The 16,787-nt window shown below is 47.1% G+C and overlaps 1 protein-coding gene and 1 long non-coding RNA gene across 3 annotated transcripts; one reads left to right on the forward strand and one right to left on the reverse strand.

Moving 5' to 3' along the window:
* Window positions 1-5,902: 5,902 nt before the first annotated feature.
* Window positions 5,903-7,965, reverse strand: LOC118985439 (uncharacterized). 2 transcript variants are annotated; one of them, XR_005066120.1, is made up of 3 exons: window positions 7,905-7,965; window positions 6,691-6,773; window positions 5,903-6,421 (listed from the first exon to the last, which is right to left on the reverse strand). It is a non-coding gene; the product is annotated as an uncharacterized LOC118985439 (long non-coding RNA). The 2 variants fall into 2 exon arrangements; XR_005066119.1 differs by lacking the exon at window positions 7,905-7,965 and adding an exon at window positions 7,733-7,883.
* A 113-nt stretch (window positions 7,966-8,078) lies between these two features.
* RAB5IF (RAB5 interacting factor) lies at window positions 8,079-16,689 on the forward strand. The gene is made up of 4 exons (XM_037043999.1): window positions 8,079-8,374; window positions 10,377-10,480; window positions 14,687-14,816; window positions 16,150-16,689. The coding sequence occupies exons 1-4, from the start codon at window positions 8,261-8,263 to the stop codon at window positions 16,189-16,191; spliced, it is 390 nt and encodes a 129-aa protein (XP_036899894.1). The 5' UTR covers window positions 8,079-8,260; the 3' UTR covers window positions 16,192-16,689.
* The last annotated feature ends 98 nt before the right edge of the window (window positions 16,690-16,787 follow it).

Genomic DNA, 16,787 nt, shown 5'->3' on the forward strand with positions numbered 1-16,787 from the left:
TTTTTATTTTCCAATCAAACATCGATCCACTGTGACCTTGGACCCAACCTGGAAACCTGGAGATGGGGCACTTGCTGCGTTCTTACCCATGTTTCCTCTCGCACCCTTGTTTCCTGGTCCTTAGCCCTGATCCGTGTCCCGCTCATCACAGTGTGCAGGGGGCATAAGCCCTGGGGTTGCTGAGTAGTGTGGGGACTGGGGATCTGGCAACGTTTCCCCCTCTGGGTGAGGAGAGAGCATGGCTGCAAGTATGAAGCCAGCGCAAAGGCAGAGATGAGTGCTCTAGTCATATCTGAAGTCAGTACCACTTCTGGACTTCCCAAATTGCGTAAGCTACTAAATTCCCCTTGTTAGCTGTGGGTTGCATTTCTGTCATAACTACATTCTAATTGTGGCCCAAACGGTCTTGCTGTGTGCCTGGGTCTGCACTATTCATTCTCTCTACACACACACACACACACACAGGAAGTGAGACTCCCTCATAGGTAAAGAAACTGACGGTTATTTACCTGAATCTAAGTGGAGTTAGGATACAAATTCAGGCCTGTCTTGCTTGGAGGGTTACCCTGAGGTCTACCCAGGCCTTAACTTGAACTAGTGAGGGGCAGTTCCCAACCTGCTGGCATCCAGCTATCTAACATGGTTCGGGCTAAGCACTAGAACCTTGTTCCACAGAACCAAATAAAGCTGCTGGGTCTCCCACAGGTCACGCCCCTTTAGGGATCTGAAGGCAGTTTCCCTGCCCACATTCTCCAGACTAAAGAGCCCCAACTTGGCCTTTCATTCACCCAGTGTCCTGGTCTTCCCCCTTCCCTGTCAGAAACACTCAGATTGGACACTTGGCCTTGGGGCTTGGCACAATAGGAACATGCTGGAAGGGCTCTTCAAAGTAAGTTTAATACTAATTTTACATCTAGGAAACAATATTCCCATAAAAGGGGAAGTGAATTGACTGGTTTGACTGCCTCAGGAGGGATGGCTGCTTACAAGTTCTTTTCAGAGAACTGAAACCAAGAATCTTCTGTGGGGCCTCAAACTGACGGACTCTGGGCAGGCAAGCACTCGGGTCACGCAGGCTGGCAGGGAGCATGTGGCTAGGGTCCCTCCAATGAAGGTAGGGGTGTTACCTAAGAACACCTACCTTTCCTGTAACAGTCTCATGAAGAGACGGCTTTTAAATGCCTTTCTGCTCCTTGGTCTTGAGTGCCTGCAGCTGGGTTGGCTCTGTTACAGGACCTCCTCTTTATGCCGCAAAGAGGCCGGGATGACGCTTCCAGCCCTTGGGCGTCAGTGTAAACACACCCTGTGTCCAATAGTGGGGAAAAGGGAGCGAGGTAGTTATGGAGGACATGGCGTGGGGATGGGGGTTCCTTCAGATTGATGGTCAAGAAAGTCCTTTTACTGTTTTTGAAAGAGGCAATTTCTCCATGGACTTCACTGGTAAAGTATTCCCCATCTCAGCCCCATGAATAGGAATCTCTAGGGTGGGAATCAGGAATCTGGATTTGAAAAGTGCACTCCAGTTTGGAAGCTGATGATGTGAGAGCTGCCAGGAGACAGGGCTCAGGTCCACGGTGGTGTGGCTGTAACCTCACTGGTAGCCACCATGGGGGCTACAGAGAAAAAGATCGGGACCTCTTGGGGTGTGGAAATACTCATCACGGTGCTCAGTGTTTCTGGGTTCCAAGCACATCCCTATGACCTAAGCCTGGGTTCAAATTATGGCTCTGTCACTTCATTAGTTGTGACCATAGGCAAGTGAGTTTACCACCCCAAACTTCAGTGTCTTCTTTGATAAAATGGGAATATTCAGGTCCTAAGAGGATGAAATAGGCAATCCATTTCACTGTTATGTATTATTATCTGGCCTCTCAGCACAGGGCCGACAGTAAAACACGAGCTAAAATAACTCGCTGCGTAGCACACAGGTCTTAAGCGGCAGAACTGGCACTCATTACCCAAAGTACTGCCTTGATATGCATCGAGGTCATCAGGAGGGATGAAAATGCAAATTCCCAGCCTCCCCTGCGGAGTGTCCAGGAATTCGCACTATTCACCAACGCCACAAGAGACCCAGTCACTTAGAACCAGGGCACTGATTTACCCCCGGAAAATCAGTGGGTTGGGAAGACAGCACCTCATCTCTCAAAGGGAGTGAGAAGAAGAGGGTACCACGAAGTAGTCTCCCCAAACCATCTCACTCCCCCGTGGCCCCCCAGGGGTCTGTGGTGGCCTTAAGGTCAAGCATAGTCTTCTTGAGGTCATTTTTTACTTGTTTTAGAGAGAGGAGAAGGAGAGAAACATCGATGTGAGAGAGAAACATTGATTAGTTGCTTCTCATATGCACCTGGACCAGGGACTGAACCTGCAATCCAGGCGTACGCCCTTACCAGGAATCGAACAGCGTTTCCTCGCTCTGTAGTACAATGCCTGACCAACTCAGCCACATGGGTCAGGGCCCAGACTATCACTTTAATTACATAAACAATCTACATTCATTACAGAAAAAAAAGTCAAAGGAGAGTTCAGTATAGTGGTGAAGAGTTTGGACAGCTTTTGGAGGAAAACAAATGTACAATACGTAAAATATTTAGCCAAATGGACACCTACTAAGGACTCTTAAGTGCTGGTGAAACATTGTAGGCAAAAAGAAGAGAGAACCAGGACGCAAACTCAGGGCTCTACTTCACAACAGGTGCTCTTTCCGTGGCTCATGTTTTCCCTCCAGAGCTTCTGATTTCTGTGACTCCATTTATGTCTGTCTGGGGCCGCAATCTTTCCTCTCGGAGCACACCTACCCTCCAAGTCCTACCACGAGCAGCTGGCAGTAGTGTAGAGGCATTCAGCTGGGAGGACACACAGGCACACCTTGTTTTATTGCGCTTCCGTTACTGAGTTTCACAGATACTGCATTTTTCACAAACTGAAGGCAAGATTCTTCTCCAGCGAGATTACCAATCACTTCACTGTTGTGGTCTGGAACTGAGCGCATGCGATCCCAGGAGTGTGTGTCTATACTCACCCCCAAGGCTGAGATTTTGTGTTTGGTGCTAAAAAGCCCCAACCGGACAAAGGCAAGTGCATTCTAATTCCAAATCTGTCTCTCTCACTTCCAAATCTGACTCTATCAAGTTCTTTTCCATCCTAGACCACCCAGGGTGTTTAACCAGATGGATGCACTGGAATTCAGCCAGATTCCCTACTTCCTAAGATAAGGAAAACCTTGGGTGAAACCAAAAAGGGAACAAGACCCAGTCCCTTAGATACCTTCTAGGCAAGGGCTCTCCACCACAGCCCCCTGCTTGGCTTTCTCTGCTCCCAGAAAGCCGAGAGGGGAACGCAGATCGGGCTTCGCATGCCTGTTGACTTCCCATGACACTCATGTTCCTGTGACACTTGTGTAAACGCAAATCTGATGAATCTCAGAGCTAAGGTCAGAGCTTCACAATATAATACAATATGACATATTAAAAATCAACTTTTTGGGGAGGGGGGACTAAAATCGTTTGTGCAGATGACATGATCACAGGTGTTGAAAACCCTAAGAATACACACACACACACACACACACACACACACACACACCATGGTTAAACTAATAAATGGATTCAGCAAAGTTGCAGGACAAAAAATCAGTGCCCCCAAATTAGTTGTGTTTTTATACAGTAACAATGAACAGTCCAAAAGGAAACTAAGTAAATAATCTTATTTATAATAGCATCAAAAATAAAATACACTTAAGAAGTAACCAAGGAGGTGAAAATCATATGCTGTATAAAACATTACTAAACAAATTGAAGAAGATACAAATAAATGAAAAAACACCTTGTGTTCACAGGTTGGAAGACTTGATATTGTTAAGATTTCAGTATTATCCAAAGACATCTGTTGGTTCATTGCGATCTCTTATCAAAATCCCAATGACTTTTTCTTGCAGAGATAGAAAAATTCAGATGAAATCCTAAGGCACCCTCAATAGCCAAAATAATTTGAAAAAGGATAGCAGTTACAGGATTCACTTTCTGATTTCAAAACATACTACAAAGCTATGTAGTCAAAACAATGTGGTATTGGCATAAAGGCAACAAATATATCAATGAAATATAAGAGACAGCCCTGAAGTGAACCCTCACACATATGACCAAATTAAAACAGCACTCAAATCACCTGACCAACTTAAAAGTAGTTCTGCTCCCTTAAAGCAGATCTGTGATTAAATACAATCCTTGAGTTATTTTACAGAGAGAGAGCTGCACAGATGCCCTGTCCTCCAGCTGCACCCAGAACCAAAGGATTCGGACATGACAGGAACTTGAATACCAGAACCCTTCCCTTAAGTGACTGAAGTCCAGTCCTCTAATTAAAACTGGCCTTTAACTTGGCTCTAAAAACTTGCCCTGAGCCCTGGATCAGGGAGACTGATCTGCGCCTTGTCTCCGGCCTCCTCATCCAGCTACCTGACGAACAAACAAACCCTTCTACCTGCGAGAAACCTGTTGCCTCAGGCTGTGGCTTTTCTGGGTGTCGAGGGTAAGGAACCCTCTGACTTTGCTCAACAAAGTATGAAGACTGTTCAATGGGGAAAGCAAAGTCTTTTTAACAAATGGTGGTAGGAAAACTGGATATGCTCACACAAAAGAATGAAGTTGGACCCTTACCTAACACCCTATCAAAAAAATGAACTCTGAAAGGGGTTAAGAAGTACAAGTTGCCAGTTATAAAAATAGTCAAGGGAAAGAAAAGGGCAGCACAGGGAATATAGTCAGTAATAACTATGTATGATGCCAGATGGGTGCTAGACTTATCCAGGTGACCACTCTGTAAGGTATATAAATTACCTATCCATCACCATGTGGTACACCTGAAACAAACATAATATTGTATGTCAACTATAACGGACCCTTTGGTTCACAGGCCAGCACTCGATCCACTGAGCCACACCAGCGGGCAAAAGGCTGGAACAGATATGTGTCCAAAGATACACAAATGGACAACAAGCACATGAAAAGATGCTCAACATCACTAATCAGCAGGGAAATAAAAATTAAAACCACAATGAGTACCACTTCACAGCACTTGTTACCAAAAAGAACAAAGTATAGCCCTGCCTGGTGTGGCTCAGTGGTTGAGTGCCAGCCTGCCAATCAAAGGGTCCCTGTTCAATTCCCAGTCAGGGCACATGCCTGGGCTGCAGGCCAGGTCCCTGGTGGGAGGCATGCAAGAGGCAACCACACATTGATGTTTTTCTCCCTGTCTCCTTCCCTTCCCCTCTGTGTAAAAATAAACAAATAAAATCTTAAAAAAAACACAGAATATAAGCATTGCCAAAGATGTGGAGAAATTGGAACCTTTGTGCACTGTTGGTGGGAATTTTAATGTTGCAGCTGCTACAGAAAACAGTATGAAGGTTCCTAAAAAAATTAAAAATAGAATTATTATATGGTCCAGCAGTTCTATTCTGGGTATATACCAAAAGGGCTGAAAACGTGAATGGATATTTGCACACTGATGTACACCGACACTCTACTCACAATAGCAAAAGATGGAAGCAGCCCAAGTGTCTCTCCCTCAATAGATGAATGGATAAGCAAAATGTGGTGTGTACATACAATAGACATTTAACAAACATTTAATAAAATTATTCAGCCTTAGCCCTGGCTGGCGTAGCTCAGTGGATTGAGCGCGGGCCTGTGAACCAAAGGACAGCAGTTCAATTCCCAGTCAGGGCACATGCCTGGGTTGCTGGTCGGTTCCCTGCAGGCCAACTCCCAGCAGAGGATGCATGAGAGGCAACCATACATTGATATTTCTCTCCCTCTCTCCTTTCCTTCCCCTCTAAAGATAAATAAATAAAATCTTTTAAAAATTATTTTAAAAATTATCCAGACTTAAAAAGGAAGAATATTCTGACACATACTACAACATAATGAACACTGAACAGGTTAAGTAAAATAAACCAATCATAAAAGGGCAAATACTGTGCAATTTCACTCTAGGGAGGTATTGAGTCATATTCAGAGACAGAAAGTAGAATGGTCATTGCTAGGGGTTAGGGGTCAATGGGTACAAAGTTTCAGTTTTGCAAAATAAAAATTCTGAAAAAGGATGGTGGGGGTGGCTGCAGAACAAAGTGAATATATTTCACTGTGCCATTGAACTACACAGTTAAAAATGGTCAATTATGTACATTTTACAGCAAGTTAAATTTTGTTTTAAGTTTTAAAAAAGAATTAACTCTATTTTATTCCAATCTTCCCCATCTTCAGTGCCCCACTACACCTCACTTGAAAACTTTTTCCTTTTTCTAATTACTGCTTTTTTATTGTTGACATGCACTTGAACAACTTTTACAGTTTTTCGTCTCCCACTCTGATCCAGTCCTCCAAATAGGAGCTAGAGTGATCTTGCTTAAGATGCAAACCTGAAAAGTGAAGTAATCTGCTCAAACCCATTCTGTGGCTTCCTCCTCGACCCTTGGGATAAAAACAAACTCCTCAGCATGACCCTCCCTTTTCTTCCTCATCTGTAGCTGTATTCCTTACTATTAATTAGCTCACATGGTTTTATCTCCTGAAATGCTCTCACCTTTCCCTCTGTCATTCCCTTAATTCCTACTGTTCCTTCAGAGTGGTCTTCCCTAGCTCCCTATTACAAACCTTTACCGTCAGCCCCAGCAGACTGAAAGCATACCTTTGACCATGGGCTAGATAGTCCTCCAACATTCTCTGATAAAGTGGCCAGTTTCTCCTCTGTGCTGCATGCCACTAGGGGGCCTGTAAAAGAGGGTTTAGACTGGTTAGGCTTCACCATAGTTAGCACATGGGACGGAAACGGGTTCGGAAAAGAGGCAGGGCCCAAAAGAACAAGATCCAGAGGAAAGTAAGGACTAAAGGTATACACTCATGTGACCTATGTGGCCCTCCCACCAGGTCCATAGTGGTGTCTATCGCAGTGTGTACCTTTGGGACACAGCACCACTCAACCAAATCAAACAGGATCTTGGGGTTAGATTGCGGCGGAAAACACCGGGTATAGAATTCTGAAAAAGCTGTGCAGGCGATTCTCTTGCTTATGTAAGGTGGAGAACTACAGGTGAATGAATAAGGTATGCAAAGGCCGTTCTGATCTTGTCGTTATTCTTTAAGACTTAGAGCTTAAGGTTAAAAGTACGGATTTTGGAATCAGAGAAACCCAGACACTAGTTGAGTGATTCTGGGAAGGTTACTTTGTCTCTCTAAATGCACTGTACGGAGGTGTGGTGCCTCGGTCTTAACTTACTGCATAGCACAGTGCGCATGGCACCACCTAGAGGTCTTATTAAAACGCTGATTATACGCCCCGCCCCCAGAATTTCTGATGAAGTCCGAGAATTTACATTTCTAACCAAGTTCCCAGGTGATGCGGCTGCTGCTAGTGCAGAAACACACTTTGTGAACTGCTGACCTAGCACATATTGAAGACACAAAAGATGAATACCAAGATAAAGTACTCTCTCCACTTGAGCCCTGTGAGGAGTCCTCAGCTGGTTCCAACTTGCTATAAAGCCTTAGAATATAATTTCTCCTCTTTGGGTCTCAGTGGTCACTTGCAACACTAGGTTATCATAGAATAGGGTTAACATCCGGAACGAGGTCCTAGGGAATTTGTAGTTAGGGGAGACAACGAGCAGGGGCTAAATCCTGAGAGGCAGCCTGGGGCTCCCGGGGAGCAAGGTTTGGGATAAAAAGGACACCTCAGAAAAGGCAGGATCGCATCCTGTCCCGCTGCTCGAGGACACACGCTGTGGCGAACGGAGACGCTCAGGTCCACCCTCTACTTTCGCGTCAGACGCCGTTCTTCAGTCCGCACAGCGCCTCCCCGCGCCCGGGTCGTCCTTCCCTCCAAGATTGTCCCTTTCCTCTCACCTTACCACGCGCTGGGCGGAAGCTTACCGTCACTTCCTCCATGCGTACAGCGCCTGCGCTGAGTCGGCGGCTACTTTTTCACCCCAACGGCTGCGCGGTTGTCGATTGGCTGCGTGGGCACGTCGGCGGGAGGACGCACAGGCTGTGTTGCTCCTCCCCTCGTGGCACCTTGGTTTCGGCCGAGCGAGCTGAGCTGGAAGCAGTGGCTAAGTGAGGGCAACTGCAGCGTGCCGCCGAGGCACAGTATCGAACCTGTCACTGCCGCCCCGCGCGCCGTGACCCACGACCCCAGACTTTCGACTCCTTTTGGCTCGGCCCGCGCGCCCCAGGCCCAGCCCGGGCGGCGCGACGGGAGGATGAGCGGCGGGCGGCGGAAGGAGGAGCAGTCTCAGCCGCAGCTGGCCAACGGGGCTCTCAAAGTGTCTGTCTGGAGCAAGGTGCTGCGGAGTGACGCGGCCTGGGAGGACAAGGTGCGGTGAGATCTGGCAGGGTCGAGGAGCCGGCTGGCACTCGGGGGCGCAAGGACAGGCCCGAGCCTGCCCAGGTGCGGCCGAGTCTTGGGGTGTCAGGGCGAACTCTGCGAGCCCGGGCCGGAGAGCCGAGCTCGGGGTTCACAGCAAGCGGCCTAACGGTCGAGCCACCTGGGTCACTTACGCGGGAAGCAGCGTGGAGGGGGCAGAGGAAGTGTCACTCGTGGGCAGGGCGTGTGCCTGAATGGCGATATTGCGCCGAATTTGATTTGAACTCAGACTTTTCCTCCCAGTAGGATCTTGAGTAAGTGACTTACTTTACCCGAATTAACTTCGTAACATAGTCGTTAGCATCTACTGGATATTTTCTAAGGCAGGTGCTGTCCCCGCGTTGTCTCACTTAATTTTCAGAACAACTCTGAACTGGGGTACTGTGGTGCATTAAACAGGTAGCAGCACATAATGAGGCTCACTAAAGTAGAGCTACCAGTATTGTTGAATGAGAAAGACCGAATACCTAAAGTGTGAGCGGGGAGACTGAGACCACCTTGCATGGGTGGGTGAGTGAGTGAGTGTGTGTGTGTGTGTGGGGGGGGGCGCAAAGAAACGTGTGTGAGGAATGGTTGGGGCTTCAAACATTTCCTTACTGGTCACACACATTCAGATCTGAGTTTGGGCACTCCCCGACCCTGCTTCGTGATCTGGAAGGGACCATCACAAACAACTTCATTCCAGTTGTCCTGAAAGAATGTTATGTTGGTGAAGTAGGCTTTTCTTCCTGGAGTTTCAGTAAAGGGCCGTGGAGGGCACTTGCTGAGATTGCCCCAGCCCTACCCAGTTCTTGTAAAACCTTTCTGATCTGCTGTGTCATTTCTGTCTTCCTTCTGTAAGGACTTGTTTCTGCAATCTAGGGCAGGCCAGAAACCTGAGTCTTCCTTGTCCTTGTACAGAGTAGATTTGCTGGCACCTGCCTCTAGCACTTTTGTTTCTAATCCTTTCTCTTCTTTGTGATTTACTCAAAATTCAGCGTTCAGGGAGATGTTGAGTGGATTGATTGTCTGCCCTCCTGCCTGGGATTAGTGTATTCGGTCCGTGCGTGCCCACCCCACCCCCATGAGATAAGTTACCAGTGGCCAATAGCACAGTTACTATCACAGCCATTTTACCACAAGCCAAATCACTTTTGCAGCTTCTCAAGAAAAGTAAATGACTTTTCTAAAAAAGTCTTTGATAGTACTTTTAATTAAAGCGGGGACAGTGAAAGAAGGAAGGGCTAAGGATAGAATAGAATAAGCAGCAGGAGAGCCTAGGCAGGGCTGGTTTGGATCTCTAGAAATGTTACAGGTGCCCTGACTGGTGTAGCTCAGTTGGTTGGGCATAGTCCTGCAAACCAAAAGGTCATCAGTTTGATTCCTGGTCAAGGGCACATGCCTGGGTTGTGGCCCATTGCCTAGTTGGGGCGTGCAAGGCAACGGATCGATGTTTCTCTCTCACATCAATGTTCTCTCCCTCTTTTTCTCCCTCCCTAAGGATAAATAAATGAGACCTTTGAAATAATGTGATAGGGAAGAAATGATCCTAGGCAGGGCTGCTTTGGCTTGCTGGAGTCTTAGAAAAGGAGGCTTTGGAGGGGGTTAGCCTGGGACGAGCTACCGCTGCCCATTGCTCTCCCTGGTCACAAGTCTTGGGGGACCCTTAGAGTTTAGGAAATGCCTGTCTGAGAGGGAAGAAAGGTGTGGGCATGCTCCCAGGAGGGAGAGCTCACCTCTAAAATTTTTAGGTTTGGAGCACAGCCCCTAGAAGTCATCACTAAAGACAAATACTGTTTCGTTTTACTTACCACCGTTTGGTATACGAGGTGGAGCACCCCATACTATTGCTTTTGGGGAAAAATTCACTGGAAGATGTGTTTAGCGGGAAGCTTTTCTGTTCCTTACCTGTTACAGGAGGTTCTCCTGTGGCGCCTGCTCCAGATAACGCATGCAATCTCTTTTTTCTACAGGATGAGTTTTTAGATGTGATCTACTGGTTCCGACAGATCATCGCTGTGGTCCTAGGTGTCATTTGGGGAGTGTTACCATTACGAGGTTTCTTGGGAATAGCGGGGTAAGTCTTGGGTAGCTTGCATTTTCATGATATCATGTCTTTTTCTAATAGAGATTATATTTTCCTTTTATGAAAAAGGTCATTGCTACATTGGAGGGTTTTTTAAAAGTACGTGTGTGTGTGAGAGATGGCTAAAGCAAAAAGGCGTGCTCAGGCTGGCACTTGTGGGTCTGGTGTGGCACTTCTCACTTCATCGAGCCCAGGAGCATCTTAGGTCAGGTGTGTTACCTTCCTGAAGGCTGGGCCAGTCCATTCATTCATGGGTCCTCATGCAAGAGGCTGCCACAGGCCGGTTGGTGGCAGGCATCATTTAGTTGTGGTGTGACCTTTGTATGGGAGTTGGGAAAGTGGAAGAGCTTCTGTACTTGATGTCTGCTCCATCGTGCCTGGCACGACGCTGGATGTACTGAATCTTGGCTTTTTCAGAAGTTGTTTTAGATCCTTGCATTTTATTTTATTTTATTGATTTTATGGATTTATCTTTAGAGAGAGGGGAAGGGAGGGAGAGAGGGAGAGAAACATCAATGTGTGGTTGCCTCTAGTGAGCCTCTCACTAGGGACCTGGCCTGCAACCCAGGCATGTGCCCTGACTGGGAACTGAACTGGCGACCCTCTGGTTTGCAGGCTGACACTTAGTCCACTGAACCACATTCCACTGTTACTGTGCCTCTGTAAACAGGTGACATCAGCCCTTGGTTGTGGCTCTGCTTAACAGGCCACTGAAAGTGAGTCTGTGTGTCCACTGCCCCATTGACTGATTAGAGAGGATGTGTGAGAGTTGTCTTAAGATAGGAATTGTGGGCAAGCACAGTGGAAATGACAGGCAGGGCTGTGACCTTTTCTCTTTTCATGCAGAGGATATAAACTGGTACCCTTACCGTGGAAAATCACAATGATTTCTTTTTTTTAGGGATGATCGTATTTCTTACTATTCAATAACTCTAGGATGAAAAGGGTGAAATAAATACCAAACTCATTTGAGTTTTCTCAGAGGATAACCCAAAAAAGAACACATCTCTCTTAACTAAGGAGGTTTTTGGTTTGTGGTACTGAGCAAAGCATCAGTGCAGGGAAGCAGTAAGAGTTTATTCTCTGCCTAACTCTGGTGGAGTGGACACTTGCTGAGGGCTGCTGACTGCTGGTGGTGAGACACAGGACCTGGTGTCGTGGGTCTTCCCAGGTTTGACGTAGGATATAGGTAATATTTTTAGAATGTTGGTCACCCTGTTTGAGCCTTCTGAGAGAGAAAAGGCAGAGAAGGGGGAGAAGCCAGAGAAGGGGGAAGGCAATCTGAGGGCAAGAGGGAGCTTCTCATCTCCCCAAGGCCACTTTGTCTAGGAGAGGTTCAGAGGCCCCTGTACCTGTCGTGTCTTGTAGGGCTCCTGAGGGATTTCTCTGAAGTCTCCAATCTGGAATGATGCAGTAGGGATTACAGCTAGTCTGGTGTACTTTGCTCTGTGGAGAAGAGTTAAGCTAGGCAAACAGACCTTTTTTTTCCCCCCCTTCTCTTCTCTTTCCTCTTTTCTGTTCTTCTTCTTCTCTTTTCTTTTCTTCTGGAAAGCTCTGGATTCAAGTTTCAGCTCTGCCACTTTCAGGCTACGTAATTTTGGGCTCATCTTTCTGACACTTCATTTCCTCATTAAGATGGGGGTAATAAAAATGCCTGCTGTATAAGATTAACATGTGAATTAAATGAAATAGTACAAGTAAAGTGCTAAGTGTAGTGCTTAGTATGTTACAGGCACTCCATAAATGGTTCCCTGCAGTTATTATATGATTAACTTTACAAAGAGGTAAAGTACGGCCACTGAGAAGATAGGGAACGTGGTGTTTGGGAGTGGGTTTGCGGCCCATGGAGCACAGCGCTGCTTTCTTGGAACTGCTCTGTGGGGTCCAGCCCCACATTGTCCTGCCACAGCCAAAACCAGAACCCCTTCCCTCCTCCGGTGGGTACCATTACCCCTGCTCTAGGAAGGGTCCCGGGGACACTGCTTTTTCCTCCGTCTGTCTGACCCAGCTGCCGGACTTAGGAGCAGAACTGCTCTGCTGCTCAGTTCTGCTGACTCCTGCCGCCCCTCCGCTGCCCTCTGTTTGACCCCAGCTTGGCTTCTCGTTTCTGGTGTGGCCATCAGTGAGGGCCCATTAAGAGGAAACCGTTTCCTCGGGTCCCAGTGACAGTGGGCCCGAGAACGGAGTGACGGTTCTGCCCTGTGTGCTGAGGGTTTGCATATTACCAGAGAGGGTTCCTGTGAGTAATAGGAGCTCAGGGAACACTGCTAAGTTTTTGTAACAACTCAAGCGAATCCCCCTGAGAGCAGCATACATTACCGTTGTCGTGTTGCCTTCCGGCCTGAAGGCATTGTGTTTGTTAGAGTCATTATTTTGTTGGCTCCTGACAGGGATTTTTAGGATAGAATTTTTAAAAACCTGTTTGAGAGTCTAGTCTTTTTAATGTTCTTCTCTAACCCCCAATGCGGCATGTTCATTTCTTTATACATTTGCTGTGTAGTCCTTACCCTCATTTAAAACAGACATTATGCCCATCTTAAAAGCTCAGTTTGAGCCTTTCCGGTCCTTTCCAAGACCCCTCTCTCGACCACCAAACATTTACATACCTTTGTTTTGACTTCACTTTCTCCTGAGTGTGCAACCCTTGAAGGCAGGACTTCTGCCTGCCCCGTTCTTTCTGCCCCCCCATTCCTTTTCCCACCTTCCCACTGCTTCTGCCCTCACCTCACCATGCAGCCGCTCCCACGGCTCACTCACTCGGTGAGCCTCCACGCATTCTCCAGCCCTGGCTTATTAGCTGAGTCCCAGAGTGACATTTCTGTGTCCCATTAGTAATCTCTTTCTAGAGCCACTAACTCAGCCTGCCCAAAATGAAGCTCTTGTTAGAGCAAAGTGGCCAGATTGGCCAGGTCCCAAGATTTCAGCGTAAGACAGGGATGTGGCTACAACATAGCCAAGCCAAGGACTTTTAGGCGAATCCAAGAAAACCCTTTCTTCTTCCAGACTCTCTACTTCTGTCACTGAAACAGTGGTACTCCCAGGCCTTTCAGCTCCAACCTTTGGGGCCTCTGCCCTCCCGGTTCAGCCACCGTCCCAGTCCCTGTCCTGGAACATGGTGCTGGCCTAAACCAACCTCCCAGCTCCGGTGCCTTCTACTCGGGAGAAAGCCTGCAGTCTCACTGCTTACACGCTGGACTCCTGAAGTACGCAGGCCTGCCTCACCTGCTGCCTTGCTCAGGGTCCACCCCTCCCCCAGCAGACCGATTTACATTACTCAGTGGCATCCAACTGCCTTGCACCATACCAGCCCCCAGCTCATCCATTAGGAGGGGCCAGTTCTTTCTGCATTTTCTGCCTCCATCTTCAGGAGGGACATGTCTTACGACATACAGCCCTGGAATTGCTTGCAAGCATCTGGTTTCAAGTCCACTGTCACTGCTGCTTTTAGTCCCCGGGTATTACTGAGCTGAAGGCAGAACTCTGCATCAAGTGCATAGCAGACAGACAGTGTACATCCAGAAACGGCCTGGGAGTTACACGTGGGCTGCTACAGTACGTGGCCTTGCTTGCTCAACCAGGCCACGAAACCACAGCTGAACAGAACGTTCATGGAACATTTGTTCCATGGCCTCCCCTCACCCCAGCTGGAGCTACCTACAGGCTCAAGTCAGCTACTGGTCCTACTTGGGACCAGCTTGTCTTTCTTCAAGGGTGCTTAGAGAACTTCAATTTGCTTTTTAATTTATTTTATTTTTTGTTTTGGCTGGGCAACTGAAAAAGAGTTGTCTCTTCTATCTCTAGCAAAGCCAGATGGGCAGCTCCGTCAAAGGCCTAGGTGTTATGTATTATTTCATGCTTTCTCATAATAGAAATAGTTTTTAAAAATTTATTTATTTTTAGAGAGAGGGGAAGGGAAGGAGAAAGAGTGGGAGAGAAACAATGTGTGGTTGTCTCTCATGTGTCCCCCACTGGGGACCTGGCCTGCAACCCAGGCATGCGCCCTGACCGGGAATCGAACCGGCAACCCCCTGGTTCACAGACCTGCGCTGAATCAACTGAGCCACACCAGCCGGGCTCATAATAGAAATAGTTAATGGTGCAATAGTGAGTACCTCGGTAGAGCTGGACGATGTGGTGGGAGTGCTGAGTCTTCTAAGCTTACGGTTTGTTTTTGGTGCTTGTCCTCCCTCCCTCCAGGTTTTGCCTGATCAATGCAGGAGTCCTGTACCTCTACTTCAGCAACTACCTGCAGATAGATGAGGAGGAATATGGCGGCACATGGGAGCTCACGAAAGAAGGGTTTATGACATCTTTTGCTTTGTTCATGGTATGTGTAGCTGATACTTTTTCAGGGACGATTACCATCTCATGAGTTACTCAAGGGGAGCCCAATGATCGAGTGACCCTCTGTGACTGGGCTGCCATTTTTGCAAAAAGCTCGTGAGGCTAGAAGCCATATCTACGCTTGTCATGTCATCCCGAAAGACGTGGTGTGATACAATGTACAGACTTCCTGTGGTGTGGCAATCCAGGGCCCGGCGTCAGCTTTCACATCCAATCCTCAACTCTAGCTGGATGTGAGAAGCCACTGGGAAACATTTAAAAATATACTGACAGACAAAAGATCACTGCTGGTGTGATCTTTTTTGTGATTCCATTTTTGTGAAATTCATCCAGACAAAAAGTTAGATTAGTGGTTCCCAGGGGCTATGGGGAGGGGAAGGGGGAGTAACTGGTAATGGGGACGTATTTTCTTTTGAGGATGATGGAAATGTTCCAGAATTAATTAGTGATGTTCCTCTGTGAATATACTAAAAACCTTTGAATTGTGTGTGTTTTTAAAAATGGTCTCAGTAATAAAATTTAAAAAAATACCAGAAAACCCACCTCTGAGTTGTACACTTTTATGGGATATAAATTATATCTCAAAGGTGTTTTGTTTTCTTTTTTTAAAAATTATTTATTATGTATTTATTCTTAGAGAGAGAGAGAGAGAGAGGGGAAGGGAGGGGGAAAGGGAGAGAAACATCAATGTGTAGTTGCCTCTCATGTGCCCCCACTGGGGGACCTGGCCTGCAACCCAGGCATGTGCCCTAACTGGGAATCGAACTGGCGACCCTTTGGTTCACAGCCCTCACTCAATCCACTGAGCTACACCAGCCAGGGCTGTTTTGTTTTCTTTTTCTTTTTTTTTAATTTATAGATCCTAGCCCAAGCCAATTAAAAAAAAAAAAAACCTCTGGGAGGTGTCCCCTGGGCATCTGCATGTACCTCGTATACTTTTAAAGGTGCTAGGAGATGCAGTGGACAGAGAATCTGATCTCTTTGCTAATCCTAACAGCTACTGGCAGTACAGTCTGCTTTACCTGCATTGTTTTCTCATCTGTAACGTGCCACTCCCTGGCACTTGGTTCCCTGTTTGGCGGGTTGAGTGGCTTGTCCAGGGTCCTTTTGGGAGCACACCAGGGTGATCCTGGGCTCTCTTAGAGACAGCTTGGTTACAGTGAAGTTATTTGGGTCCCTAAACAGATGAACACTGTAAGATCAGCATTAAATAGCCGTGCCCACCATGCACACATTCTTATCTGACACTTGTGTTTTGTTGGAGAGGGGCCTGTGTTGACCAGGTGACCTATGAACACTGCTTTCCTCCTCTCTAGGTCATCTGGATCATCTTCTACACGGCCATCCACTATGACTGATGGTGCACAGTCCCCGCCTGCTTCCTGTCTGGTCCAAAGGACCCTCTTAGTTAAAGCACAGAAACATGATTATAGGGGCACCCAAGCACGTGGAACCTGAAGACCCATGTTTCCTGGACCAAGAATCAGTGTGTTGGGTGTCAGTGTTTTCTGCGAGGGTTATAACCTGAAACTTTTTTAAGAACCATCCACCTTTTAGGGAAGCACTTCTGAATTGTCCATCACCAACCATTTCTTCTTGGATACCATCATGAAACACCTATTTGCAGAATGGAGCTGCCGTTTAATTTTATGCAAATCTGGATCCGGATGAAATATTAAATTGTCTTCCTCACTTCTCCATCAGGTGTACAGTTTTTAAACTATCAGCGGCATCTCAAGTCTTCTGAAAACAGCATGGCAGTGTGTGCGTGGTTCATGGCACAGTACAAGCAGCATCTACTAACAGTTTCCGTTGTAGAATGTTTTCAGATACTTGAATAAATCAGATCTTTAATCGACAACCTGTTGATACCTGGTAGAGCCTTTCCCACCTCACCTCTAACCTGAGAGCCTAGTGGGAACACTAGAGGCAGTGCCCTCCCATCATACGTCCC

Source organism: Sturnira hondurensis, unplaced genomic scaffold (genome assembly GCF_014824575.4).
Source record: "Sturnira hondurensis isolate 20B ecotype Veracruz unplaced genomic scaffold, ASM1482457v3 Scaffold0004136, whole genome shotgun sequence".
Taxonomy (NCBI): Eukaryota; Metazoa; Chordata; class Mammalia; order Chiroptera; family Phyllostomidae; genus Sturnira; species Sturnira hondurensis.

Coding starts and splice junctions, on each gene's coding strand:
- RAB5IF (XM_037043999.1), top strand. CDS start 8,261: ATGAGCGGCGGGCGGCGGAAGGAGGAGCAGTCTCAGCCGCAGCTGGCC. Junction 10,481..14,686: donor GGTTTCTTGGGAATAGCGGG/GTAAGTCTTGGG, acceptor CCCTCCCTCCAG/GTTTTGCCTGATCAATGCAG. Junction 14,817..16,149: donor CATCTTTTGCTTTGTTCATG/GTATGTGTAGCT, acceptor CCTCCTCTCTAG/GTCATCTGGATCATCTTCTA.